The sequence below is a fragment of the Mauremys reevesii genome, linkage group 1 (genome assembly GCF_016161935.1).
Source record: "Mauremys reevesii isolate NIE-2019 linkage group 1, ASM1616193v1, whole genome shotgun sequence".
NCBI lineage: Eukaryota > Metazoa > Chordata > Testudines > Geoemydidae > Mauremys > Mauremys reevesii.
The window spans coordinates 12,946,103-12,972,852 of NC_052623.1; the positions used below are offsets into that span (position 1 = coordinate 12,946,103).

Sequence of the window (26,750 nt, forward strand, 5' to 3'; positions counted from 1 at the left end):
GATTGGCTAGTGGCGGAGCGTCGTGCTCGCTGATTGGCGGACGTTAGGTCGACGTGGCCGGTGATTGGCGGGTCGGGGGGAAGTAGCTGGCCGGCTCGGGGGCAGGCAGGGTAAGATGGCGGCGGTGCTGGAGGTGGAGATTGGCGGCCCCGTCGAGCGGGACGTGGAGGAGGTGAGGGCGGCCTGAGGCGGGGGCGCGCGGGGCGGGGGAGACACCCCCGGGCTGTTGGGCGGGGAGGTGTGAGGGGCGCTGGGGGTCCCGGTTGCCGAGGACGGGTCACCCCAGGGCTGCGAGGGGCGAGCAGCGGGTGCTGGGGTGGAGGGGGGGTGGAACTAGGAGGCTGCAGGGTGGGGCCGTGGGGTTGGGTGGAGCTGGGGGTGATGTGGGGCTGCAGGAGGGGTTTGGAGGATTGGGGGAACTGGGGGTGGTGTAGGGGCTGCAGGGAGGGGCTGTGGAGGATGTGGGGGTTGGGTGGAGCTGGGGTGGTGTAGGGGTTGCAGGGAGGGGCTGTGGAGAATGTGGGGCTGTGGGGTTGGGTGGAGCTGGGGTTGGGTGGAGCTGGGGTGGTGTAGGGGCTGCAGGGAGGAGCTGTGGAGAATGTGCGTGGGCTGGGGTTGGGTGGAGCTGGGGGTGATGTGGGGCTGCAGGGAGGGGCTGTGGAGGATGGGGGCTGTGGAGTTGGGTGGAACGGGGGGGTGATGTAGTGAGCTGCAGGGAGGGGCTGTGGAGGATGGGGGGCGCTGTGGAGTTGGGTGGAACTGGGGGGGTGATGTAGGGAGGGGCTGTGGAGGATTGGGGGTTGTGGGGTTGGGTGGAGCTGGGGATGATGTGGGGTTGCAGGGAGGGGCTGTGGAGGATGTTGGGGGGTTGGGTGGAGCTGGGGGGGTGATGTAGTGAGCTGTAGGGAGGGGCGGTGGGGGGGGTGACCTGGAGGCTCTGGGAGCTTGAGGCAGCTTGGGAAGGGAACGGGGTGGGGCGTGGGTCTGGGTTTCTCAGGGGGGCATCGCAGGGCTCTGCGCCAGGAGTGGGGATGGAGGGAGCTAAGGGCTTTGTGCGGGATGAGCCAGGCAGTGAAAGTGTGACTGACCCCTTCAACACCAGGGTATAGGGGTGCTGGGGAAAACGAGTGAGCAGCTCAGACCAGGGTCTCTGGGACCTGTTGGGGAGGTTAGGGAGTCTCAGTGGGGGAGCAGCCAGAATATGGTTCTCAAGTGGTTTCAAGGCTTCAGCATGTGCTGGCAGGTGTGGTTAGAGTCACAGCTCTTTTCTGCCTCAAGAGTCGGACTGTTAAAACTTGACTCACTGAAGAGAGGCATAAGAAATAGGGTGACCAGACAGCAAATGTGAAAAATCGGGACAGGGGGTGGGGGGTAATAGGAGCCTATATAAGAAAAAGACCCCAAAATTGGGACTGTCCCTATAAAATCGGGACATCTGGTCACCCTAATTAGAAATGATATAATGTAAATTGTTTTTATCGGTGACATGATTCAGTGCTTCTGAGGTCTGTTACCAAAATAGCTTGGCTGGTCATGCACATCTGTGTGGGACTCATGTCTTTGACAGTAACTGGTGTACTTGGAAAGTATGGGCAGATTAACAGCGCTGGCAATAGTAATTGCTGGCAACAATTTTCTGTACTCTCATACAGTGCTTTGAAGGTATAGGCTCTATGCCTCACAGGTCTACAGAGTCAGGTAGCCATTATTCCCATGTTGTAGATAGAGAAATTGAGGCACAGCAAGGTTAGAGGATTGGCACCATATTGTACAGTGCTAGTATTAGAACTTGGGGATTCCTATCTTCTAGATCCCTGCTTGTTAAATCATTATTGCTGGCTGACAGGTGAAGAAGCTATGTTAAGAGCAAACTCCCTGATGTGCATTAGCTGGAGATGAGAAAGCAGGTATGCTTCCACTTTCTTCTATAAGAGAGAATTGCAGCCACAATCATAATACAGTGCTATCAAAGGGTCAGCTGCTCAGACATGATCTTCCTATCTAGGCTTTTTGCAGCCAACCTCTTACTTTTCCTACCCTATTGTCTTTTTTCAGCCTGTGAGGCAGATAAAAGCCTTTAGTCCTGCTTGGCATCTCACATTGCCACAAGCTATAGCACTCAATACAACTACCTCTTGCCTTAAAACATAGTATATTTACGTACTAACTACATATCAGGCAGATGAGTATAGCTAACGATGCTACTGGCCCTGCCTAAGCAGGGTCAAAGAGGATCATGGCAACAGATGTTGGTTCTTGCATGGTTCAATCCCCTGCCTTAGGACCAATTTTTTTCTTTAACATTGAAGAATTTTTGTAATTTGTAGGGTGTGATATTGGAAGGTGCCTTAGTACTTCCTTGGTTTCCAATTGAAATGTGAGCAGAGTGGGACTAAAGGTTTTCTGCACATGTAATAGCGGCAGCAGCAGCAAACTTTGTGCATCCTGTAGCCAATGTTCCCCCTAATTTTTTACTTCTGTGTGTGGAATGAATTTTATGTGCACCAACATGGAGGTGATGTGCGGAAGGGGTGGGTCTGAGGGGTTCGGAGTGGGAGCGGGGTTTCAGGGCTGGAGCAGGAGGTTGCGGGGTGGTGAGGGCTCCGGCTGGGGGTGCGGGCTTTGAGGTGGGGCTGGGTATGAGGGGTTTGGATTGCGGGGGGGGAGCTCAGGGCTAGGGCAGAGGGTTGAGGTGGGGGGGGGGGAATGAGAGCTCTGGGGTGGGGCCCGGAATGAGGGGTTTGGGTTGTGGGAGAGGGCTCAGGGTTGGGGTGAGGGCTCTGGGATGGGGCTGGGAATGAGGGGTTTGGGTTGCAGGAGGGGACTAGGACAGAGGATTGGGGTGCGGGGGAGTGAGAGCTCTCTGTGGGGCTGGGAATGAGGGGTTTGGGTAGCAGGAGGAGGCTCAGGGCTAGGGCAGAGGGTTAAGGTGCAGGGGGGTGAGGGCTCTGGGGTGGGGCTGGAGATGAGGGGTTTGGGGTGTAGGCTGCCCCATGGCTGCGGCAGGGAGAGAGGACTCCCCCCAGCCCTCTCTCCCTGTAGCAGCCCAGGGCTGGGGGAGAGTGCCTCTCCCCGGCTGCACACTTGCGCAGCCCTTGATAGCCTGCTGCGCAGCTCAGCGGGAACTTAGCCCGTAGTCATGATGCTCCTTGAAGCCGAGAAGGGAGGCGGCCATGCTCTCAGATGCAATATGTAGGAATGACCTGACAAGGAGTATGAGTGATGTAGCATGGCTGAGAGATGTCTCAGATTGGTAGAGTAGGTTGATCTAATTAAAATGGATCAGTTAGGCCTAAATGATCTATGTTTACTGGCATTGAGCTGCTCTATCTCTGTCGTCATTTGTCATACTTCCATGTATCCATTTGTGTATTAATAAGCCTCGTGCCTTTCACTCAGTGATACCTTTTTTCAGTCAGGCTCTCACTCAGTTGAGTGCTATCAGTGTGCTAGGTGCTGTAAAAACATGTAAAATGACAAATTCCCTCAAAGTTCTCATTGGACAGACAACGTTGCAGGCACCTAATAAGCTAGTGCTTACTATCAAGGAGAGCATGTCTTGAAGGGAGCATCATTGGAAGACCTGAGGGTAGAAAATGTCTAAGGGAAGGACTTGAAATGGAGAGGCCTTAGGAGTGGGATGTTGTCACAAGGATGTGGAGGTGCTAGGGGAGAAGACTTGAGAGAGAGAGAGAGTGGTTAGGAGAGGCATGGAAAGAATGAGAAAAGGGAGTAGATAGGGCTGGGCGGAGGAGTAGAGATGTTGGTAGGGGACACAGCTATGCAGTGCCTTGAAAACAAGGTGTGGGATTTGAGTGATTCCTTGTATGCATCAGGTTTGGCCTCTTACAGCTAGTTATTCCAGGATGAGAAGCATCTGAACTGTATTTTTAAGACTTTCTTTTTACATCTGGATAACTTCAGCAGTGGGCTGTTCATGCAAAATAAACTTCTGGGCTGAGTATTTGAGTTACAAGCAACTGTGCCATCTCAACCTTATCTAATAAGGCAAGAATAAGACCCACTGTACTCTGTATGCTGGAATCATCTCTTAAGGATTGTGGAAATCAAATGCACCCACTTCTTCTCCCTTTGCTCATGGCATCCGGTTGATCACTATATATGGGGCTTTGAAATCATAAGCTCCACAACTCTGACCTGGATAGAAGCAAAATCATCCCCTTGCTAGGGCAGTTATACCACTGAAGGCAAATTAATCAGGGTAAGCTAGCCTCTAACTGGCATTCCCACAAGCTGTTCAACTTGTTTTTTTTACCAGCAGTGGAGTGGAACTCAGGAGATATGAGACTTTTCCTGCATGTGAAACCATGAAAGAAAATCCATTGCATACTGACCTTTATAACTGAAAACCCTGTTGACCCTTCTGACTCTAAGATATTTGCAGTGCCTTAGAAATGTACTGAGAGGGCCAAACAGATCAGCACAAATAGGCATCAGCTTCTGGAAAGGAACATATGAACAATGCATATGTGAATAACCACTGTCCCTTGTACAAGCCTGAGTTGTTGAGAAGAATTTGTCTGCCCTTGTCTTGCAAATACTTTGTCTAATTGGGGATGGGTTTGTGGCATAAGCATCAGGTTTGAAATTCCTCAATTCCCTCTGAGTTCAAACCCCAGCCAGGTCAGCTCAGTCCATTGTCTTTCCAAGGCATACACAATGAATTGATAGCTTTTCATGTGTGGATTTTTCACGGGACACCTCAGATGTCTCTGTGGATACTAACAGTCCTGTAACACTTTTCATAAAAGCCCAGTGTCCTTGACCGAAATATCCCCTTCCTTCATTCCTGCTGTGCAGCATGCCATGTGCCTGGTTGCCACCATCTAACCCAGAAGTGGCTGCATTTCAATGGTAGTGTATGTATATAGATCTCGTGAGATGCTTTGGGATGTATAGTGCGTCATTGCTGTATCGGTGGGTCAGTATTGGCTATGTGCCTCATTCTGCATTGAAAAATGTGGCATTAACATTGACTTCTTGTACTCCACACTTTTCTAACAGCTTTCATTCAAGATCTCAGAGCACTTTACAGATACCTACTAGCCTCTCAACATCCTGAGAAACAGGGAAATTCTTTTCCCCACTCTACAAATAAGAGGCAAGATGAAGAACAGATTAAGGGACTTCCCAAAATCACACAAGTGCCAGAAGAGCCCTGCAAGGCAATAGGATTGCTGGATGCTCAGCACTTCTGAAGATATCAAGGTTTCACTTTAGGTACCCAGAAATGGACCTGTCTGAAAACATTTGCTGAAGCCTGAAGGAGCTAGGAATATGCTATTAGAATCTAGGCAACCTGAATGCTATTCCCTTGCTCTAACCATTAAACATCCATCTCTTCAGGCACTGAACAAACCTGTCATTTTTGGTACATGTAATACTGCAGGAATATCTTGCTTTTGGAATAGAAGGATCTATAGTTGGATATTTAAACAAGTAGCCACTTCGCCATTCTCAAGATTGGTTTCATTAGATCTTTTTTTAAGCCTACTAGTATAAAGTGATTCTGATCAACATGTTTCAGGACTTCTGCTTGTCTTTTCTCTCGCTGCCTGGACAGTACTATTGTTGGATTATAGGAAACAAATGTCTTGGTCGTTTTTGTAGTACAAATACTTGGAGCCTCTGCTGTTTTTGCTCTCCTGCTCTGAGGTTACTGGTTCCTTTATATCTTAAAATCTTCATTGTTATAATTTTGAACTGTTCTGTTAGATGTCACAGGGTAACTTTAAGGAATAGTAATAAAACCATATAACTATTGAACATAGTTGAGTGAAAATTATCCCCATTAATTAAGACAGCAGTCAAGCATGGTTTCTAGCTCTAAGGGAAGACTTTGTATTAAACAAATGCCTCAAGGATATTTGAAAACTCTTCTCCAGTCACCACCATATTTGCTGCATATACTATCAATACATTGCCTAAAATACAGAAATGAAGGATGAGTTGCTTGTCTCAAGGATTTGGCTGTGATTTCCCTAAGAGAAATGTGTACGATGAATCCTGTGAATATAGACTTTTAAAAATCTGACTTAATTGTGATTCAGAGGTCAGTGTTTTTATTAAAATACCTTTTTTGGTGACATGGTTATTAAAAGTGACTTATAAAATACTGACTTTTTGTCCTTTTTTGCCTTCTAGGTATCATGACCAGGGACAAATTTTTGTGGAATTCCACTTGACCTGGTAATCAGTTAACTCAAATTACTACAGTCCCCAGAACTCTCATCTTAAGGTTGAGAGGAAGGGTGGTCCTGTGAGACCCAGGGGACCCAGTCTTAGTTCCGTGCTCTTTCATAAACTTCTTGTGTAACCTTAGGCAAGTCACTTAGCCTCTCTGTGCCTCAGTTGCCCATCTGTACAATGGTAGCACTTCTATCCCACAGTGGTGTTGAGAGGGTAAATGTGTCCAAGATTGTGAGGTGCTTAGATTCCGTGTAATAATAGATGCTGTATAAGTATCTAAAATAGGTAACTAATGTAGAGAGGGCCTCAGTTGCTCCAGCTTCGCCATTGTGATGTCAGCCTTTTGCTGGATCTGTACTTTGTCTACAGTGGCAAACTTCTGAAGGAAAAAAAAAAACCTCGCGACTGTGCTACACCCATGTAGCAACAGTGGAGGCAAGGGTCAAGCCACCATCAGCGTTCTAATTGCCGTGTTGGCTAGACCTTAGATCAGCGGTTCTCCGACTGGGGGTCAGGACCCCAAAGTGGGTCACAACCCCATTTTAATGGGGTCGCCAGGGCTGGCTTAGACTTGCTGCAGCCCAGGGCCGAAGCCTGAGCCTCACCGCCCAGGGCCGAAGCCCAGGGCTCAGGTTATAGTTCCCTTGCGTGGGGCTGAAGCCCTTGGTCTTTGGCTTTGGCACCCCCAGGTCAACAGAGCTTGAGTGGGCTCAGGCTTCAGTCCCCCCTCCTGGGGTCGTGTAGTAATTTTTGTTGTCAGAAGGGGGTCACTGTGTAATGAAGTTTGAGATGATGCTTAGATGATGCAGGACCTAAAAGGCTGTGGGTGGGCTATACTCACTCTTCCACTGGTGGAGCTGCAGCCATTGGAGACCCCCTCAGATAATACAAATAATAGAATGGAGACCTGTCCATGGCCTTCCCACCTAGACAGGATCTGAATTTCTTTCTTTCTTTTTATATTTTTTTAACAGAAAAGGCAGGAGGGAAAACCCCGCATCTGAGATTTTTTTCAGTTCTTCTCCAAACGTCCTATTGAAGCAAAAAAGTCCATAATCCCCTTTAAAACTTGCTGTGAGCACCTTTGAGTGAATCATCTTGCTACCCAAGATCTGTCTAAACTGGAGAAAATCCTTATTATAGACTAATTCCTTTTCCATTAGTTAAGTCTCAAACAAGTTTAACAAGCTTTTGCTGGCCAGGCAAAGCACCATATATTTGGGTGAGGCTGACCCTCTTTCTGGATCAGACAACATGGACTTTTTTTTTTCCCTAGCATGGGTGAAATTTGTTAAATTACAAGGATAGCTGCATACAGAGAAGATTTCACCATCTTCATGAGATCTTTTTATTGCCCTCTTGTAGCTCCGAGCTCTTCAATTTAGCGATGCTCATTGTGTGTTCCAAACAAAAACCTTGAGCAAAGTACTTCCCACTCACCGATAGCTAGCTGAACGTAGTTTATTCAAATTAGTTTGGTTTTGTTGAATACTTGGGAGTGAAACCCTCTTGTTTAAGGATTCATTGCCTCCGCCCCTTCAGTGTAATTCTTAGAAACCTCTTAAGAACACAAGAGTGGCCATACTGGGTCAGATCAGAGGTCCATCCAGCCCAGTATCCTGTCTACCGACCGTGGCCAATGCCAGGTGCCCCAGAGGGAGTGAACCTAACAGGTAATGATCAAGTGATCTCTCTCCTGCTGTCCATTGCCACCCTCTGATAAACGGCGGCTAGGGACACCATTCCTTACCCATCCTGGCTAATAGCCATTAATGGACTTAACCACCATGAATTTATTCAGTTCTCTTTTAAACCCTGTTATAGTCTTAGCCTCCACAACCTCCTCAGGCAAGGCGATCCACAAACTGACTGTGTGCTGTGTGAAGAAGAACTTCCTTTTATTTGTTTTAAACCTGCTGACCATTAATTTCATTTGGTGGCCCCTAGTTCTTATATTATGAGGACAAGTAAATAACTTTTCGTTATTCACTTTCTCCACATCACTCATGATTTTATATACCTCTATCATATCCCCACTTAGTCACCTCTTTTCCAAGCTGAAAAGTCCTAGCCTCTTTAATCTCTCCTCATATGGGACCTAATCCAAACCCTTAATCATTTTAGTTCCCCTTCTCTGAACCTTTTCTAATGCCAGTATATCTTTTTTTGAGATGAGGAGACCACGTCTGTATGTAGTATTCAAGATGTGGGTGTACCATAGATTTTATATAAGGGCAATAATATATTCTCAGTCTTATTCTCTATCCCCTTTTTAATGATTCCTAACATCCTGTTTGCTTTTTTGACTGCCGCGGCACACTGCGTGGATGTCTTCAGAGAGCTATCCACGATGACTCCAAGATCTTTTTCCTGATTGGTCCATGTTTGTCATCTAAGAAATCCTCCAGGAAAACAGAGAGCACGATTGGATAATCCTAGGACCTCTAACAGTGAAAGGGAACATTTGTTTAAGGGGTCTCTTTTCTACATCATAAAGCAACAATGACAGACCCATTTTTCCACCCTTTGCAGGCTACTTTTCAGATATGTAATTTTTTTTTAAGTTGCCAAATGCATTTTTCCCCCAGAGGCAGCTCTCTTCTGCTCAGGTGGTACCCATTTACACACAAGGGCTGTCCGGCATTCTCAAACAACTGTTATGCTTATTGTAACATTCCCTTAAAAGCTTCTCTTGTCTAGTCGATGCATAACTCTATATGAGAAGCTGCTTGTCCCCTCTCCTGCGGGATGTTTGCAGGTGGGAACCGAAGAAATTTAGTCTTCAGTAAGAACTTTTCCATTACAGTGAGGATTAACTTTGAAAAAGCCTAACTATACTAATGGTCACATCTGGCTTTTTTACCCCATTATTTAAAATACAGTAGGGCTCTGATCCTGCAAACATTTGGTTACCTGAGAAACTTTACACATGGGTAATCTCGGAATGCATGGGACTAGTCTTATTGAATCAGTGTGTCTTGGATCACTGCTTAAATTGGCACCAACCTTTGGGTCTCTCCCATGTGTTTGCAAATTAGATTGTAAGCTACTGCAGGCAGAGATTGTATTATTGTTTTGAGTGCTGAGAAAATGAATCTGTCAGCACTTAACAGATTAAAAAAAGATGTTATGAAATCAGAGGTCACATTTGATCTATGGACTAATAGCTCATTTCCATTCTTCCTCATGTCTGCATAGGATTCTTTCCTATAGCTTATTTTCCAGTTCTCCTCTTCTCTTAAAATTTCTCAAGCAATGGGGCTTCCATCATTTGCGGGATTATTCCTCAGCCTGTCAAGGGGGTCAGATAAAACCCCATCTACACAGTTCTAGCAACAGTGGGAAACTTTTCTAAAAATTTCCCAACATAGACACTGTCAGTGGTGGGTTAGGGCACGTGGACTATATGGGAGGGACAGGAGCATACTTGCGTCAGCATGGAAATCCAGTAAGGACACTGAGGTAGAGAAGCTGCCTTGTGCTTGGTGAAGTAACTATTTTTCCAGTGTTCTGAGAAGAATGTCAGTGATTTCTACACCAGCAAAATCTAAGCAATTTAAAGCTGAGTGAGGCTAGGAATAGCAGCCTTATTCTTTTGTGCTTCTCCCACTCACAGTGAGTTGGGAACAGGTTATCTGCCGTACTGAATTTCTTGACTCTGGCTGTTTTTCGGGTCCTTACTGTTTAAACTGAATTCTGCTGTAACTAAAAGTCCTGTGGCTTCCTCTCATGATTCAATAAAATAGTATCCAGTAGTCAGGAACAAGTAGCATTGAGAGTTGCACTGATCTGAATACATCTCTTCAGCTCCTATATTAAATCTTCACCACCTACTCAGTCTCTTAAGCAAACCCTAAACGTTAAATAAAAGTTTTCTTATGGCGGTATCTTGCATTTATCCAAGTGCTTTCCAAAGCCTGCAGGGACTAAATCCCTTGTAATTCCATTGTTCTGGGGTGGAATACAGCAGCTCTTTGCACAGTGCGCGTGTGCACTGTTAACCTAGGACAAAGAAGAGATGGAAACCCTATCAGCAGAAACTACAGGGGACCCAGAATTTTAGCAAAGATGGAATTTAATCAAAACACTGGGACTCGTGTCACTATTTGATAGAGGGTCAGTGAGATCTTTAATGGTCAAACAAGTAGTTGAGCACTCAGTTCTGTATCTTGTTTGAAGGCAGGTTTATTGAGGGAAGTCAGCAGTATTGTGCAGACACGATCTAAGTGCTGTATATAAAAAGATTAAAGGGTAAAGGTTAAATCTGAACTTGGAATGTTAATCATCTAATGAGCTTGTGTGGAAAGAGGAGCTGCATGTTCATTTTTTTTTTTTTACACCGTTTGCACTGGGGAAATGCATGTTATGTCCCTGACGCGGCCTGTCTGCAGACTGAGCGGCTGTCTCTCACAATGGTGACATGTTTCATATGTACGTCACTTGGAACAAGCTCACCTGGCTGTTTACGGATACTATGATGTGAGGAAAAGCCAAGGGCCAATACAAATATCACATTGACTCCCTGACTTCAATAGTGTGCTGTCATGTACTCAAACAGCTGGCATGTGTAAACAGTTGTGTGGCAGTCAGTCGGTCTGGGCCCCAAGCAACCTGCTTTTGTTGGTTTTAACTGTTTGTAATATAAATAGAGTTAAGGATGAGCTGAGGTGAAGTCGGATCTATAGGATTTCATTAACCCAAAGTGACTTTGCCTGCCACGTCAGTGTTTGTGTTACCATAGGGGGAAACCATGCCCTCTGACCGAAGGAGAGTTCTGGATGAAGGTGATTCTTTAATCTAGCAAACAAAGGCATAAGGTGATCCAGTGGCTGGAAACTGAAGCCAGGCAAATTCAGACTAGAAATAAGGTGGATAATTTTTTTAAACATGCAGGGTAATTAACCATTAGAACAGTTTATTGAGGGATGTGGTAAATTCGCAATCCCCTGACATCTAACTCAAGATTGAATGTTTCCCAAAAGATGTTCAGGGATGATGGGTTTGCTGCAGGAATTACTGGGTGAAATTCTGTGACTTGTGTTATGTAAGAGTTCAGATTGAATGATCCTGTTGGTCCCATCTGACCCTTACATCTACAAAGCAGGGGACTGAATCATCTACTCCCTTGGGGTTACTAGGCTGTACCTGAGATTGCAGCCGCTGCTCAGAACAAACTGTCCTAAGTTGTGTATCTAGGTGAGATGTCAAGATGCATGTTTCACTCCTCAAAGTGGTGTGTGAGAGTGTACCTTAGACACCCAAGTGATCTAACAATTGTGAGGAGTGGTGCAAAGATTCTTTAGAACTTCCACAAGTGCCCAGGGTATAGGGCAGAGGTGGAAGTCCTAGGTTGCTAGCAGCTAATGTTGGGAGGATGATTGCTAAGGTGACTAATGAAGATGGCTAGAACATGGGGTTTGTGGCTTCTTCCTCTGAACCCCTTACTTGACTCTTAAGAAGTACTCTCTGACCATGATTCCCTGGGATCCATGATGACAGCCTTGCAATTAACATAAAACTTTTGCATTGCTTTCAGCCCTAGTCAGAATTCCAACATGATTACTGCGAGGCATGCACTAAGTGGTGGTTTCCTTGTTGGTTATGATCTTAAATTGCTTGTGACAGCATTTAGCCAGGGACAGTTCCTCTTACACAGAAAACAGCTTGGTTTTTTTCAACTGGTGTGTAAACAAAGTATTGCAATGATCTCCTCTGGGCTTTAACTGCCACTCTTGGACTTCAGTAACTGATTGTTTTTCCTCCCTAGGTTGATCTATCACGACTGTCCCCCGAAGAGAGATGGAGGTGAGTGGTGCATTGCAGTGGGTGTGGGAGAGGTGAACCTATGAGTAGGTCTTAATTTCACTCCAGTCTTACTATCCAGTGAGGCTGGATTGCTGTAGTTGTCAATGCAGAGCGATAGCATCTAATTGTGGACTAAAACCACTTGCCTTGCACAGTGTTACTAGATTATTTGCCCCACCACTTCTGTTAATCCAGCCAGTTTTAGTTGGATGTTTAGGATTGGCCTCACTGTACTCTCAGCCTACTTGAATTGTAATCACTAGAAATGTCCTGAAGGTTCATAGAAGTAGCTTTGTTTCATATTTTCAGTTTGCATTGTGCTCACTTGGTCTTAAGTGAACCATGAGTTAGGAGCATTTTCTCCTGCTCCCAAAGCGTGACTTGTAGCCCTGATGAGAGCAGCCATGTGCTTTACACAACTCAGTGGGGCTCATGTTTAATATAGTGGCGAGGCCCATGTAGCTTACAAGTCCCATAGTTCCAGCTTGATATGAGCTGGTAGCTGCCCTCAAATAGGAAGCATTGCATGCTGGGACCTGCAGTTTTTGAGAACTGTTCCTCTCTCAAAGACACAAGGGATGTCAAAATCTGCTGCACTTCATGCAGATGAGGTGTGAGCTGGGGCTCCTGTCCCCTTCATTGGGCAGGAGGGAGAGAGATGCCTCTTGCTATGCAAAATTGAAGTGAAAGGACATTTTGTCTATTCTGTTTGGGTCCTTTATATTTCTGCTGGGCTTCAGTTCATATCCTTGGGCCTCTCCTTCTAGCCATGATGGCAGGGAGCCCCTTAGCCACTAATGCTGCACTAGTTAACTGCAAGATTGTAGGTACAAGAGATGCAGTCTGCTTCTGCCTGCTCCCAAAGGCTGACAGCACCAAGGAGACACTTCAAACTTCATCTGTCCTGTCTGCACGGAGCTTGAGCCAAAGAAATGCCTGGCTTTTTATAGCTCTAGAATCTGTGAGAGCCAGACCAGATTTGTGTTCCTCTGCCCTTCCTATCTTGATTATAGCAACATCCTTCCCTGCTAGCCTCCCCCACACTACATCCTCCTCCCCCACATCACTTTCCATCCCCTGACATGGAAACTTCCCTGCAACCCTGCCGTGCTGCTCTATATCCCAGGTTCTTGCTGATCCCAGCCTGTGCACTCCAGACTTGACTTGCCTTGTTCTCCTTTCAGGGTCGAGCATGCTCGGATGCACGCCAAGCACCGTGGCCACGAGGCCATGCATGCCGAAATGGTCCTCATCCTCATTGCCACGCTAGTGGTTGCACAGCTCCTCTTGGTACAGTGGAAACAGAGACATCCTCGCTCCTACAATGTAAGTGTTTCCCACCCTGTTTCATCCACCCTCTGGCTGCAGGTGCTGAATGGAGCTGGCATTTACTGTATAAACAGTTGAATTAATGTCATTCTCTGACTGCCCTATGATGTTGGAATCTTCCCTGTCCAACAGTGCGCATTGGAACTGTATGAGACACATAGGCCACAAAAATACAATTTCCTTATCAGTGTAGCATATGTCAGGGGTTCTTAACCTTTTTCTTTCTGACCTCCTCCCCAACATGCTATAAAACCTCCACAGCCCACCTGTGTCACAGCAACTGATTTTCCGCATATAAAAGGCAGAACTGGCGTTAGGGGGTAGCAAGCAGGGCAATTGCTTGGGGCCCCTCGCCACAGGGGCCCCGCAAAGCTAAGTTGCTCAGGCTTTGGCTTCAACCCCGAGTGGCTGGGCACAGGGCCCTGGGCTCCAGCTTTCTGCCCTGGGCCCCGGTGAGTCTGATGCTAGCTGCTTGATGGGCCCTCTGAGACCTGCTCACAGCTCCCCAGGGGGCCCCGGACCCTGGCTGAGAACCAATGGCATGTGTAACTCTTTGCTAGTAAGGAGTTTATACCAAGTTGTGTTAGCCCTTAAGGAGGCAATGGAACAAATTGATCTCACCCCTGGTGTTACTCAGAACAATGTAAATGGAAGCTGGATTTCACCATTGTTACTCAGAATAACGCAGACTGGTTGAGCGGAAGCTGGATTTCATGGTCGCTGACCTCATTTGAATGCTCACGGATCCTTGTCCGATTGCTCGGTTTGCTGAATCCTCTCAAGCCTGTTGGTCACTCTGCTACCATTGATTTTGCTAACTTGATGCATCGGACTGTACATCAGGGAATATCGTTCCATTCAAGAACAAAGGGGATTCTCCACACCCTCCGCTCTTCCAAGCCTCATGATGCTAATTAACAGTGCCAGAAAATGGCTTGTTTCCTACATGGCGGTTTTGCAAGCAATTCCATTTGCATTGCAAAAAATTTGTGCTGGGAAAGGATCTGTATGGAATAGCTGAAGCTTATTGTGGTGAGCTCAGATCAAGTGTAGTATCTGCTTTGAGAGATGTGTGGGTAAACTCTTAAGAACCTCGAACAGGAGAAAATTGCTGTGGCCCTCTTACAAAAAATGATGAGGCAAGTATTGAGCAGATATGCCTCTTCTAGCAGAGATGAGCAAACCCCAGTAGCTCATTTACAATATTACAATGACTTCTCCCTCTGGTTTAAACCTTCCCCACAATCTGTTCCATCTCGCCCCTCGCTCAACCCACTGAAAAAACGTTGGGTAACATTATTTAATTCAGATTTCATAGTGTCCAGGGCTGGACAGCCAAGAATGTATTCTCTTTAAGAGAGGCATGGGGGAACAGCGGAGCAGCCAGTGTTGGTTTCAATGCCATTCAGTGTGAGCTCGGTCTTAGCTGAAATGCCTTTGTTTTGTTCTTGCAGATGGTGACCCTCTTCCAGATGTGGGTTGTTCCCCTTTATTTCACTGCGAAGCTGCACTGGTGGCGATTCCTGGTGATCTGGGTCTTCTTCTCTGCTGTCACAGCCTTTGTCACTTTCAGAGCAACTCGTAAGCCTCTTGTGCAGACAACTCCGAGGTTAGCATGATCGTCTCCTCATAAGCCACATGAACCAAAAACTAGGCATGGTTTTGTGCAGGCTGCCTCTGTGAGGGCAGCAGTTAGCTGCTTTATTCAGATTTCCATGCAACAGACCTACTGCTTTGCTTCAGCTTTGCAGTTCAGCTTCTGACTCCAGCAATATTCCCACCTTGTGCCGGGGGCCCTACGATGGGACTGTATTAATCACACTCCTTTGACCGTCTCACTTGGATTCTGCCCACTAATCATCTCTGTCAGGAGTGCTTCTAACATTGCTGATAACTGATCAGCTTCAAACAAACAAAATCAGCCTGTCACTGAAATATTAATTTTCCCCAGAATCTCTGCTGACCTGAGGAACAGGTGGAAAGCCTGGTAGATCGTAGCCCTGCTGGGCTATAAGTGGAGCCATGTCCTAGTGGGGGTATTTTCTATCCCTAGAAGGTCATGACATTCCATACGTCGTGATCTGCCAAGAGCCACAGGCAGAGTAAGTGCCAGAGCTGGGATTAGAACTCTGAGAATCAGCCAATGGGCAGCCCACTATCTTCCCTTGCATATGAACAGCTCAAATGGCCTAAGTGATAAACTAGATTTAGTTAGAATCTTTAAAACTCCTTCAGGTGTTCCATGAAACTCCCTTCAAAATACCTGTAAAATCACTTCACTGTTGGGTGTTTTTGTTTTACAGGCTGGTCTATAAATGGTTTCTGCTGATATACAAGATCAGCTATGCCACTGGAATTGTTGGGTACATGGCTGTAATGTTCACTCTTTTTGGTCTTAACTTGTTATTCAGGTGAGTAAATCGTAGCTGCTTAGCTCCCCTCAAAGAGTTAAAATGGCAAAGCTGTGTAGAGACAAGTGTTAGCTGTGGGGCTCTTTAAAACACATTGGGAAACAGGTACGGTCACATGTATTCCTAGTCGTGTCATCAATAAGGTAGGAGACCAAAGTGCTGACCAGTTTTTCTTTTGGCTGCAGACAGCGGCATGGAGAAGTTAGGCTCTGTGGTTTGTCTCTATTTTGTGCTCTACAGTTATTTGCCACTGTGTAACATCTCCAGCCTTGATGATCAAGGAGACTCCTGGCTATCTTTTTCTCTCCTCTTGAGAGATGTTGGTTACCTACAACAGCAGCTGAAGCCCCTGTCTCTCAGAACTACCCCTTAAATCTAGCTATGAAACACTGCCTGAGAATTCACAATTAGAACAAGCAAGGCTGTGGTCCTAGTGTAGCAGTGAAAGGTATGGACTCCATGCACATTAGGCAATTTAAGGATTGTAGATTCCAAGGCCAGAAGGGGCCACTGTGATCATCTAGTCGGACCGCCTTCAAAACAAAACAGATTCACGAGCACAAGATGCTACATTAATGCATATCACTGCATTTAGAAGATGGCAACTCTTGCCAAAATTCCCAAAGATCTGGTATTTACAGGGATTATGACATGGCAGTCGTGCATGTCACCACTATGTGTGGATATTTCAAGACTGAACGCTTACGTGGTAGATGAGGTTCCTAGTACACTATTAAATATTGCTAATGAGGCCTTTGATGCTATGTTTTACAGCAGGCTACCTTTGCATATGTTCAGTGAAGCCACTTTGTTTGACTGAAGAACTTATTTGGCGTTTTTCTGCCTCTTGCACTGCAGAATCAAACCCGAAGATGCAATGGATTTTGGTGTTTCCCTCCTGTTCTACGGCCTTTATTACGGAGTACTTGAGAGGGACTTTGCTGAAATGTGTGCGGATTACATGGCATCAACCATAGGGGTGAGTTGGCATGGGCACACCGTTTCTTAGAGCTGTGGTTATTCTCTTCAGTGGCGTGTTTAATCACCAGATGACTTCTTGTGAAGCTTGCTTCTGTAACACTATCTTTTCATGGGGAAGGGGGCTCAGAAATGATGACACATAAGAGCAGCTTCTTCAAGTTTGTCTAAAAGTGTCTAAGCACGGATGTTCCGTAAGTCTTCTGTGCCCTTCTGAAGGCTGCTGCTTGCTTTTTCTGGCATCCCACATGCGTAAAGATGGTTTAAGACATCATGTTAAGGTGGAGCCCACCGTTGATTCATACACTTTTACCATGCCTCTCAGCAGGTCCACATGGTATTACTATTAGACCTTAAGTGAATGATTTACCCTTTCCTTCAGTCTGTCACTCCAACCACTTCCCCATGTACCTGTTCCACGTTATGGCCTACAACATCTTCCTTTCTTCTTTGGTGCTCGCTGAGAAGATGGTTAGTAGTGTTGCTGAGTCAGGGTTCTCCACCTCTTAGTCACCCCACTTCTAGTAGCCAGTCCTCCACAATGAAGGTGCCGCAGGAGCCTGCACAGGGGGTTATGGGAGAGCTCTTGGCATGAGGCTGGCTCCTACTGCAAGCGATGGAGTAAATTTGCTTCAACAGACAATCTTAGATAGGAGGATGCTCATTAACCCCTTGTATTCCAATCCACAGGTTTGAGAGCTGCTGTAATAAATGGTGGAGCTGATCATTCCCTTAAGAGAACTTGACTCTTGAAGATCACAATTACAGGCAGTTTCTTTTCTACGTGAACTGAACAGGCCACTGAAGAAATGGGTAGAGTCTGTGAGTTTCCCTCATGGATAGGTTCTGTCTAATATACTCATCTATACAAGGGCAAAGAATCCCAGTAGCCCAATAAACTCTTCAGTATAGCTCCCCTCTTCCAGCTTTGCCATATGCTATTTAGCAACTTAAACAATGTGGGATGGAGTAGACCACACATCTATGTAGTCTAGTTCCTTCTCTTCAGGAATGTCTAACCTGTTCGTTCTTTTGGCATACAGCTCTGTACTAAAGTTCTGTCCTCTTTTGGAAAATGGATGGTTGTCTTTCTCCTCAGCCTCCCAGCACTAAAGCATCTATGGAGGATGCTTGGACTACTGTGGTTCTTAAGCTAGCACAAGAATCTATGGTTTTCAGGAAGTGACCTCCTACCTTCTGATCTGTTGACTCCAACGGAGGATATTCAGTTCCCACAGTGATGCCTTTAAATGTCACTCCTTCCAACCCCTTCTCTCAATCTTTGGTATATTAACCATGTCCTTAGTTTGAAAAGGAAAAAAAAAAGAGTGCTGGTTCCAAAGAATAGTTCCCCCTTTCCAGAGTTGATCTCATGGATCACACAGTGCACTAGAGCAATTCAAATTCTTTTTAGCTATGGCTCTGTCTTTGTAGTGTGAAATCCATCACTTCATGCAGCTGGCCTGAGGGCTTTCCTATCTTAAACAACACTGTTCCTTCCACTGGACTGGGAATTTAATCAGCCTTGAAAAATTCTTTGTGTCTTGGGCAAGGAAACTTTTTTTTTCTTTTTGGATGGGGCTAGTGGGTTCTCATTAGTTTCTTCTTAATAAAGGCTGCACAAGTGAACTTCTTGGGCTTGGCTTGATACGTTTTCATGGGTAGTTTTGTGAGGCTGCCGTACATCATGGAGTCTTCCACTAGCTGGCGCTATAGCTCTTAGTGAGAAGAATGAATCAGAGCAGCAGTGAGAAAAGGTGGGCGAAAGGGAAGATTTGATTTAAATCACCAGTCAGGAAGACTCGATTTTAAGCATGGATTTCTACATAAAAGTGCATTCTTGTTGGTTGTTATAACCTTAATACATATTCTTCAAAACTCAGAGATAGATGTAGGTTTCATTTTTAGAAGGTACACACTATACATTTTTTTAAACAGTGATATATTTTGAAAACTTTTTCAGAATAGTTTTACAGATATATCAGAAAATGAAAGATTGTTTGGTTATTTCATTGACCAAAGGTAATTGAAGCAGATAGTTCACCTTCCAATGACTTCATAAATATCTCCAATTCAACAGGTTCGTCATTTATATTTGGAGGGTTTTTCTTGCCATGGAGAACATCACCAGACAGACATTTCAATTCTTTTATTTACATAAAACAACACCGTTATGTCTTCTGGATTTTTTTCAACAGCAAACGTAATATTTTTACAAAACAAACATGAATTTTTGAATTTAAACATTCAAGTTTTTTAAAATCAGGTTTATTTTTGTTAAGATTGTTCTTAAAATAGTTAGATGAAGTATTTTTTAAAAAAAAAACAAATTAAATAGACTGTCAGACAGGTCAACATGAGAAACTTAAAATATTGGCTTCTGCAGCTAACTCAGTCATCTTCACCTTCATTTTCCTGTTTGTTCATAATCTGGAAAAGAAAAACAAGCTTTCCTGCTTTTTTCAGGTCCCAAACAATTTCTCAATTTGGAATGAATTAGTCCAAAGGAAGAAAATATTCTTTCTACACCGGCAGAAGCTGCTGCTGTTAAAAGTGAGATTATCACTTCAACAGTCTCTGAATCCAAATGCTTAAGTGACTTCCACCAGTTCACTGGTGTGACTTTCTTTAAAACATCGTCTCCAAACCATATTTCTTGAACGGTTCTTATGCCAAAAATGGGTCTTTCTTACGGACTGCTGCCATTATAGGTTTTCCCTCCTAGTGAGAGAATGGTATGGTAGATATCAAATCAATGATCTATTCCGCCCCCAACAACCTTCTATTCATTGAACTTTTTGAAACTGCACTTTTTAGAGAGGTAAGGAATTGACTCTGTGTACCCAAATTTGCAGAGGGACAATAGGGTTGAGGTCTGTTATCTGTCACCTCTATATATTTATTCATTTATTTATTTTAAAACATTTTTGCTGTTGTCTCTGGAGACACAAATCCACAGTTTGAGAACTGCAAAACTAAGCATCTCTGATGGTATGTTCTAGACTGAGCGCTGAGTCCCATTGAGTAGATAGATTATTTAGGTTAATCTCTACAGAAGCCCCTGGAGCCCCATAAGGTTGGGTCCGTAATCCATGAACTATTGGAACTCATCTACAAAACTTTTTTTAAACATTACATGACTATATTGTCTCCAATTCTAATTCTATAGTGTACAATCCCTATTCCATCTTTGAGCTATAATGTATCTTTAGAAGGTTTTTTCCTTAAAAAGCATTTTATCCAAAAAAAAAAAAAAAGACAAATCAAAATCTGATTTTTTTTGTTTATTTTTTAAATTATTGATTTTTATCCACCCTGGTGGATGAGGTAATAAATATCTGTTATTGGACCCGTTTCTCTTTTGAGCTAGTCGGAGCTCTTCTTCAGATCTGAAGAATCATAGCAACAGTGACAGGCCTGGAATTGAAGCAGGTCTTTTAATGCTGCTTGCCCCTCAGAATGAGGTTGGAGATGGTCAAAGAACTAACGAGTCTAGTCCATCCTCCCCGGTTACTTGTATAGACTTTATCCACTAGTGGTTTGTCCAGCCTCGTTCAGAGTGACACAGCAGCGACCCTGCCATTGTGGAATGGTCTCCCAAAGTGGACAATCTTTGTAGATTTCAACTTTAGCAAGTCTGGCTTGAAACCAACCTAAATGATCTCTCCCTTTTTGGTATTTCCACCCTACCAAAGACTTGTGGAGTTAACCATGGTTTTACATTTGTCATCAATCAGTCTGTCTAGCTCCTTAATCATGTGTTGCTCTTCTTTGAAAGATGTAGGTAAACTAGAAGGAATTTAAATACTGAAGTGTCCAGAATTAAGCCCCTTTGTTGCCCTAACACTTATTCTGCTACAGTCAGATCTCAAAAGCTGAACAGAACTGAGCTTGCTCAGTGTTTGGATTGGAACATAGGAACTGTAGTAATGGATCAAACCACTTCTTCTAGTCCATTATCCTGTCTCTGCCCGTGGCCAGTACCACCTGTCTAGTGGACAAATATAGAATAACTTAACCCCAGTAGGAAGCTTCTTTCTGGCCCCCATCAGTTAGCGGTTGCTGTATGCCTTGAAATCTGAGGGTTTATATCCCTTCTGGAGTCTTTTATGCTGTCTAGTTACCTATTTACATCTCCGGTCTCTCTTTGAGTTCTTAGTTCTCTCTCAATGATATCTGGTGGCGGTGAGTTGTATTAAAGCCCTTCTGTTAGTTTTACACTTGTTGCCTTTCAGTGTAACAGCACGTCATTTGTTCTTGGATTATGAGTAAAGAGCACCCCGTGTACCTTCTCCATACAAGTCACTATTGTGTGTGCTAGCTTATTGCCTCTTTCCATGTTTATAATCACTCTTCGTCTCTTTCTCTGAGCCCTGCTGGCTCTGTGACAGAGGGAAGTTCTTATTTCTTTTTTTAATAAACCACAGCTGGACACAGTATTCCACAACAGGGCATGCCGCTGATCTATACAATGGCATCACAATCAGTGTCTTCTGTTCTATTCCACACACATTCTAACGTCTTGTTGGGTTTTTTCCATTGAGCAGAAGCTTTCTATTGAGCTGTCCACAATGACACCTGAGTTAATTGGGAACCCAGAAGTCACTCAGCTTCTGAGACCTCCCTAAAGAACACCTGGGTTCTGCAGGGAATAGGTCTGTGAACCCTAGGTAGCATTCTTCCCTCTGAGTTGGTACCAAACCAATGTTCAGCATGGTGCTAATCTGTGCTATGCTGGAGGTGCTACTTCTGAGGGCATTCTACACCAAAAAATTAAATTCTGTGCCAAAAAACTTAAAATTCTGCACACAGTATTTTAAAATTCTGCAAGTTTTATTTGTCAGTAAATAAATGCAGAGGCTCCAGCATGGCAGTGGGGAGCACGGGCCTAATTATGTTGTAGTTTCATTTGCCTACACTATTGAGTTCCATCTCCAATCCTAAACGTGTTTCTTCTCAAAGGTGCTCCTCTTCAGTGTTGAATGAAAACCCTCTCTTGTGCTGGTGTGATGTTTGTATTTCTATTTATGAAGTGCTTTGAGGTCATGTTATGAAAGATGCTGTGGAAGAGCGAACAGTCCTAAAACCTCAGCTTCTCCAATGGATGATCTAATAACATGAAAACTGGCTGCTGAGTTTGGGGTCATAAGGGTCCCTTGTTATAAGAACCTAAGAATGGCCATAGCAGGTCAGACCAATGGTCCATCTAGCCCAGTGTCCTGTCTCCCGACAATGAGCTCTGCCAGATGCTTCAGAGGAATTGAACAGAACAGGGCAATTATCCACTGATCCATCCCCTGTCATCAAGTCCTAGCTTCTGGCAATTAGAGGCTTAGGGACACCCAGAACATGGGGTTATGTCCCAGACCATCTTGGCTCTCAAAATTAAGTCACCTTATTGAGGTGGCCTCTAACTTTATCTGGATTAGGATCTTTGGGCTGCTCTGATGGGGCACAGCCAGCTTCCAAAGAATCTAAGGGTGTTGTGCCTTTCCACTTTCCCAGAAGTATGTGCACAGACTCCATCCTCCGGGGAGGCAGACCATTCGTTCTATCACTGCATTAGGCCTTCACACCGTGAGCCCACAGAGCTAAGGAACAAAGGCTCCATCCCTTCCTTTCCAAGAAGGCCTTGCCAGTCCAGGCCTGGGCTCTGATGTCAGGTAGTCATCTGTCTGTGAAGGGACAGAAAAAGACCTGAGAGGTTTTGCGGGTGGTGCACTGAAAAAGTCTAGCTCAGTGTGCAGCCACTGAGGTTAGGATGCACGTGGAGTGGAATAAATAGTAAAACGACTGTGCAGTTGTATAAACCCGTTTTTTTGCCCTCGTGGAATAGCATGTTCAGTCGTGGGCACCTCTCACATAAAAGGGGTTCAGAGACTTAACAAAAGTAGCTAGAGGCATAGAAAGACTTCTTGTAAGAGACTGAAAAGGTCAGAACTGCCTGGTTTGGAGAGGAGATAAATAAGAGGGAACAGGGTAGAGAGAAGGTAAATTGGGCACTTCTCATAATACAAGAACGTGGGCACATTGATGCAACTGAAAAGCAGAACACTAAAACTGAGAGAAGGAAACGTATTGTACACAGAATAATTAACCTTTGGAACTCCCTGCCACTAAGACCAAGAGCTTTAGATATGACTAATCCTTTCTTGCATTCTGCTAATCTTCATTTTGACTAAAGGTTAAATTTAGGAAATGATTAGAAGGTTTACAAACCTCTCTCTCAAGATATAAGTCAGCTGCTCTCTGGTGAGGGTAAAGACTAAACTTCCTCAAGGGAAGACCATTGCATAATTGCTGCAGGGTTTCTTTCACTTTCCTTGATACAACTTGTACCCTGCTGCTGTTGGACACTAACAGTTTGCAGATTAGACAGCCCCCTGGTCTGATCCAGTCCGGCACTTCCTGTGTCATCAAACATATTTCTGCTGTTTCGAGAACTATTCTGTGACTTGGGTTTGAATGCTTTCTCCAGAGAAAGCAAAGGCCCTAAAATAGTAGTAGTCTTCCAGTCTCCGTCTTCGTTAGGGTTAGAGGCGCTGTCCGATCAGACACCGCTAAAGTGATGAACGAAGTGTGGGCTTGGTTAAAAGGCAGCGTGCTGGTTCAGGGGGGGGGTTTTGTTTTTAACCTGCCAACATACAGCTCAAGCTGTTATTTCATCAGCTAAAGAGTTGCAGGCCTGATTAGTATTGGAAGGGAGACTCCCAAGGCAGTCAGCCATTCAGATACATCGATTGATTGGTCTCATATCAACGCCTAGCTATAGCTAAAAGGGACGTCCTGTGTTGGTGACTCCTAGGCTGCCTTTTCCCTGAACTGATGCCCCGGCATGGTGCTAGGGGGAGCTGTGCTGCTGAAGAGGGGTCTGAGGTCTTGCTCAGACACTGGTCCTGCTCCCTTGTGGCCATTACAGCTCCCATGGTCCTCGCCACAGAACTCGGGGTGTCTTGCCTTATTTCCTATGTGGGTGGTCAGAGCTGCTCACAAACCCCACCTGCAGTTTCAGTTGGATTTGGTAACTGGCTCACCTCTTTCCCTAAATTAAATGGCTGCCTTATGCCAGCCTAGAGATGGCTGCCCTCCGGTAGTTGCTGGGTATGGCATTTATAAAGACCATTGGCCTTCATGTTAAACCTTACCTTCAAATAGCACCTTTTTATTTTTTTATTTTATTTTTTAACTCAGGCACTTTATATTAAATTCTAGGTTTGACCATCACTCTGCATAAGTGCCCAATTTATATTTAACCAGCCAAGATTTTTCAAACGGGACTTTGGGCAGCGTGGTCTTTGGGTATCTAGCATGACACGTGATTTTTCAGAGAGCTGATGCTTGGCATTTTCTGATAATCATGCCCCTCTAAGCTGTCTGGAGTTGGGCTCCCAAAATCACCAGTCACTTTAGATCTTGGTGCCTGCACTCTGTATAGAGTCCACAGTAGTAATTGGTTACTGCCCATCATAGAATCATAGAATCTCAGGGTTGGAAGGAAGGGACAGGGGAGGTCATCAACCCCCTGCTCTGAAAGCAACCCAACCCAACCAAATCATCCCAGCAGCCAGCTTGTTTTGTCTCCTGAAAAACCTAAGAAGGAGGGAGGAAGGAGACCTCCTAGGTAACCCATTCCAGTTCTTCACTACCCTACTAGTGAAAAAGAAAAAGTTTTCCTAATATCAACCCACCCCCACCTCCCCACTGCTCCTTGTATTGTTGTGTTCTCTCATCTTTCTTCTCTGAGAACAGTCCATAGATCCATCCTCTTTGGAACCCCCTTTTTGCTAGTTGAAGCTCAAATCCCCTCTCTTCTTCTCTCTCTCTTCTAAACTATCCCAGTTCCTCCTCCTCTCCCCTCTCCTCATCCTCACCCCTAATCATTTTGTTGCCATGCCCTGGACTCTCTCTCCAATTTATCCACATCCTTGTGTGTGTTGCCCAAGTGTGGGGCCCAAAACTGGACAGTACTCTCTTCATGAGGCCTGCAGAGGTGCAGATCATGATGATCTGATCCTCGCCTATGCCTGCCCCTACTTATACAACCCAAAAAAAACAAACCAAATGCCTTGGCAGCACAGGGCACACTATTCACTCATTCACTTTTTTTCTTTTTTTACCCCTAGCCTTTTTGCTGGTCCTTTTCTGCAGCCACTTCGGTCCAGTCCTGTCTGTAGTTCTCTTCTTCTGTCTTGCAGCTGCAGTCTGCTGCTTTTTTCTTTGAACCTCAATCATCTATTTTTCTTGGCTCATTCCTCTTTTTTCTAATTCCCTCCTCCTTATCTCCCCCCTCCCCTCCAGCCAGTCCCCTCTCCTCCCAGTCTATCAGCAGTCTCCTCAGTGCAGTGTGTCACAGATGCATAATTGCTAATGATGATATTGAACATCCTCACCTTTGTTGCACAAGATATTGCACACCGGCCTCCCACCAACCATTGATCCAACTAGACATGATACCACCCCCAAGACCCATGATCATCGACCGTTACAGCCCCATCTAGCCAGTTCCATTCCCACAGCCTCCTTTCTCATTTTGCCCAGAGAATACTACTTTGCTGCAAAGATTAAAGTGGAGCTAAAATCAAAAATAGCACATCCAATGCTTTCCCCATATCCACCAGATCCCATGCTTTAGGATAGGCCTGGTCAAAAACTTTCTGTCAGAGGTGTTTGATGGAAATTGCTTCTTTTTGACTAGATGAAACCTTTTCTGAAACGTGACTGGCTTCCATGGAAAACTGACCGTTTTTCATCAAAATACCAAACAACCACAATATTTTGATTCCAAAATGCCACTATGGTGCCTCATGCTTCCGTTCGCCTCAAAATCCAGCTGGGGAGCCCAGCCCATAATCTCCCCGATACACTGCAGACATGTTGCACTACCTCCCTTTGCCAACAGGAGAGACCGTGCTGCTTCATGGGAGATGTAATCTGACCAGTGAGTGTGAGCTGTACAGGAGAATACCGACTAGCCCATGGGGCACTGCAGTGGCATTCCAGAATCAACATATTTTGGGGGTTTGGTTTTTTTTTTTTACTTTTTTTCCCCCAATTCTACCTGCTGCTAGAAGAGAGCAGCCATGTTCTGACCAGCTCTAATGGCAATAGTGCTTGGCCTGAGGGGACCCCAGTGTGGTGTTTCTGGCAGGGAGGGTGTAACTGAGGCGAGTGTCTAAGCGTGTGCCTGCAGCCTCCCCATTTCCTACAGTAACAGTCTCTTGGACAAGGGTTCTCACAACCCATTTTTTGTTGGTGGCGGCTCTCACAGATTTTCCTAAAATACTTAATTAACTTAGGAAAAAAATAAATATGCACGTGTACGTGTCCAAATAAATCACTGTAATTTATTTATGTAGGATTTTTTTTGCAGACTCAACAATAAAAATGTCCAGTTGTATTTTTGTGCCCCTGGCCCCCGCTGCATCCCTGTGCCCCTGGTCCCGACTGCTTCCCCTCTCCATTGTCCCGAGCTCCCTTCTGCCGCCTCGCACCCCAGGCTCACCCCGCTCCTTGCCTCTTGACCGCGGTGCCCAGTAAGGCCAGACCTGCTGACGCCCGGAGCCAGAGCCCCACGGCTGGAATAGTGCAGGGTGTCTGAAGTCCACCCCTGAAGCCCCATGGCGGGGGGGGGCTGAATCAGGGGACAGGGGCTGAAGCTAGAAGTTCATATTCCCAGGTCCGTGCTGTGACCACTAGATCACTCACTCTGCCAGTTAAACTGTAATCTTGCCACAGACTCCTTTAGCTTGAACTGTAGAGGAGCAAGACTTAGTGAATGCACATTAATTCTGACTAGTTCTTGTCTTGTGTTGTCCCCTCCCGCCATCCTATTCAGTTTTACAGCGCATCAGGAATGCCAACGAAGCACCTTTCTGACAGCGTCTGCGCCGTGTGTGGCCAACAGATCTTTGTCGATGTTAACGAAGAAGGGATCATAGAGAACACATACAGGCTTTCCTGCAATCATGTGTATCCTTTTCTCTTCCTGGAGCAGCCGGAGAGCTAGCACCTCAGGTA

The 26,750-nt window shown here is 45.3% G+C and overlaps 1 protein-coding gene and 1 long non-coding RNA gene across 3 annotated transcripts in view; one reads left to right on the forward strand and one right to left on the reverse strand.

Annotated features, from left to right (window-relative positions):
- Positions 1-37: 37 nt before the first annotated feature.
- RNF121 (ring finger protein 121) overlaps positions 38-26,750 on the forward strand; it is a 37,588-nt gene continuing 10,875 nt past the window's right edge. The window contains exons 1-7 of one of the 2 annotated variants that reach the window (XM_039545077.1): positions 38-172; positions 11,978-12,015; positions 13,200-13,341; positions 14,799-14,953; positions 15,648-15,755; positions 16,614-16,734; positions 26,569-26,702. In XM_039545077.1, coding sequence (XP_039401011.1) covers positions 116-172; positions 11,978-12,015; positions 13,200-13,341; positions 14,799-14,953; positions 15,648-15,755; positions 16,614-16,734; positions 26,569-26,702 — 755 coding nt within the window. In that variant the 5' untranslated portion in view covers positions 38-115. Of the gene's footprint in view, positions 173-1,818; positions 1,908-11,977; positions 12,016-13,199; positions 13,342-14,798; positions 14,954-15,647; positions 15,756-16,613; positions 16,735-26,568; positions 26,703-26,750 lie in introns of those variants that run through there. The other variant, XM_039545086.1, reaches the window with a different exon arrangement.
- Positions 10,268-11,459, reverse strand: LOC120408313. Its single transcript, XR_005600607.1, has 2 exons — positions 11,356-11,459; positions 10,268-10,439 (listed from the first exon to the last, which is right to left on the reverse strand). It is a non-coding gene; the product is annotated as an uncharacterized LOC120408313 (long non-coding RNA).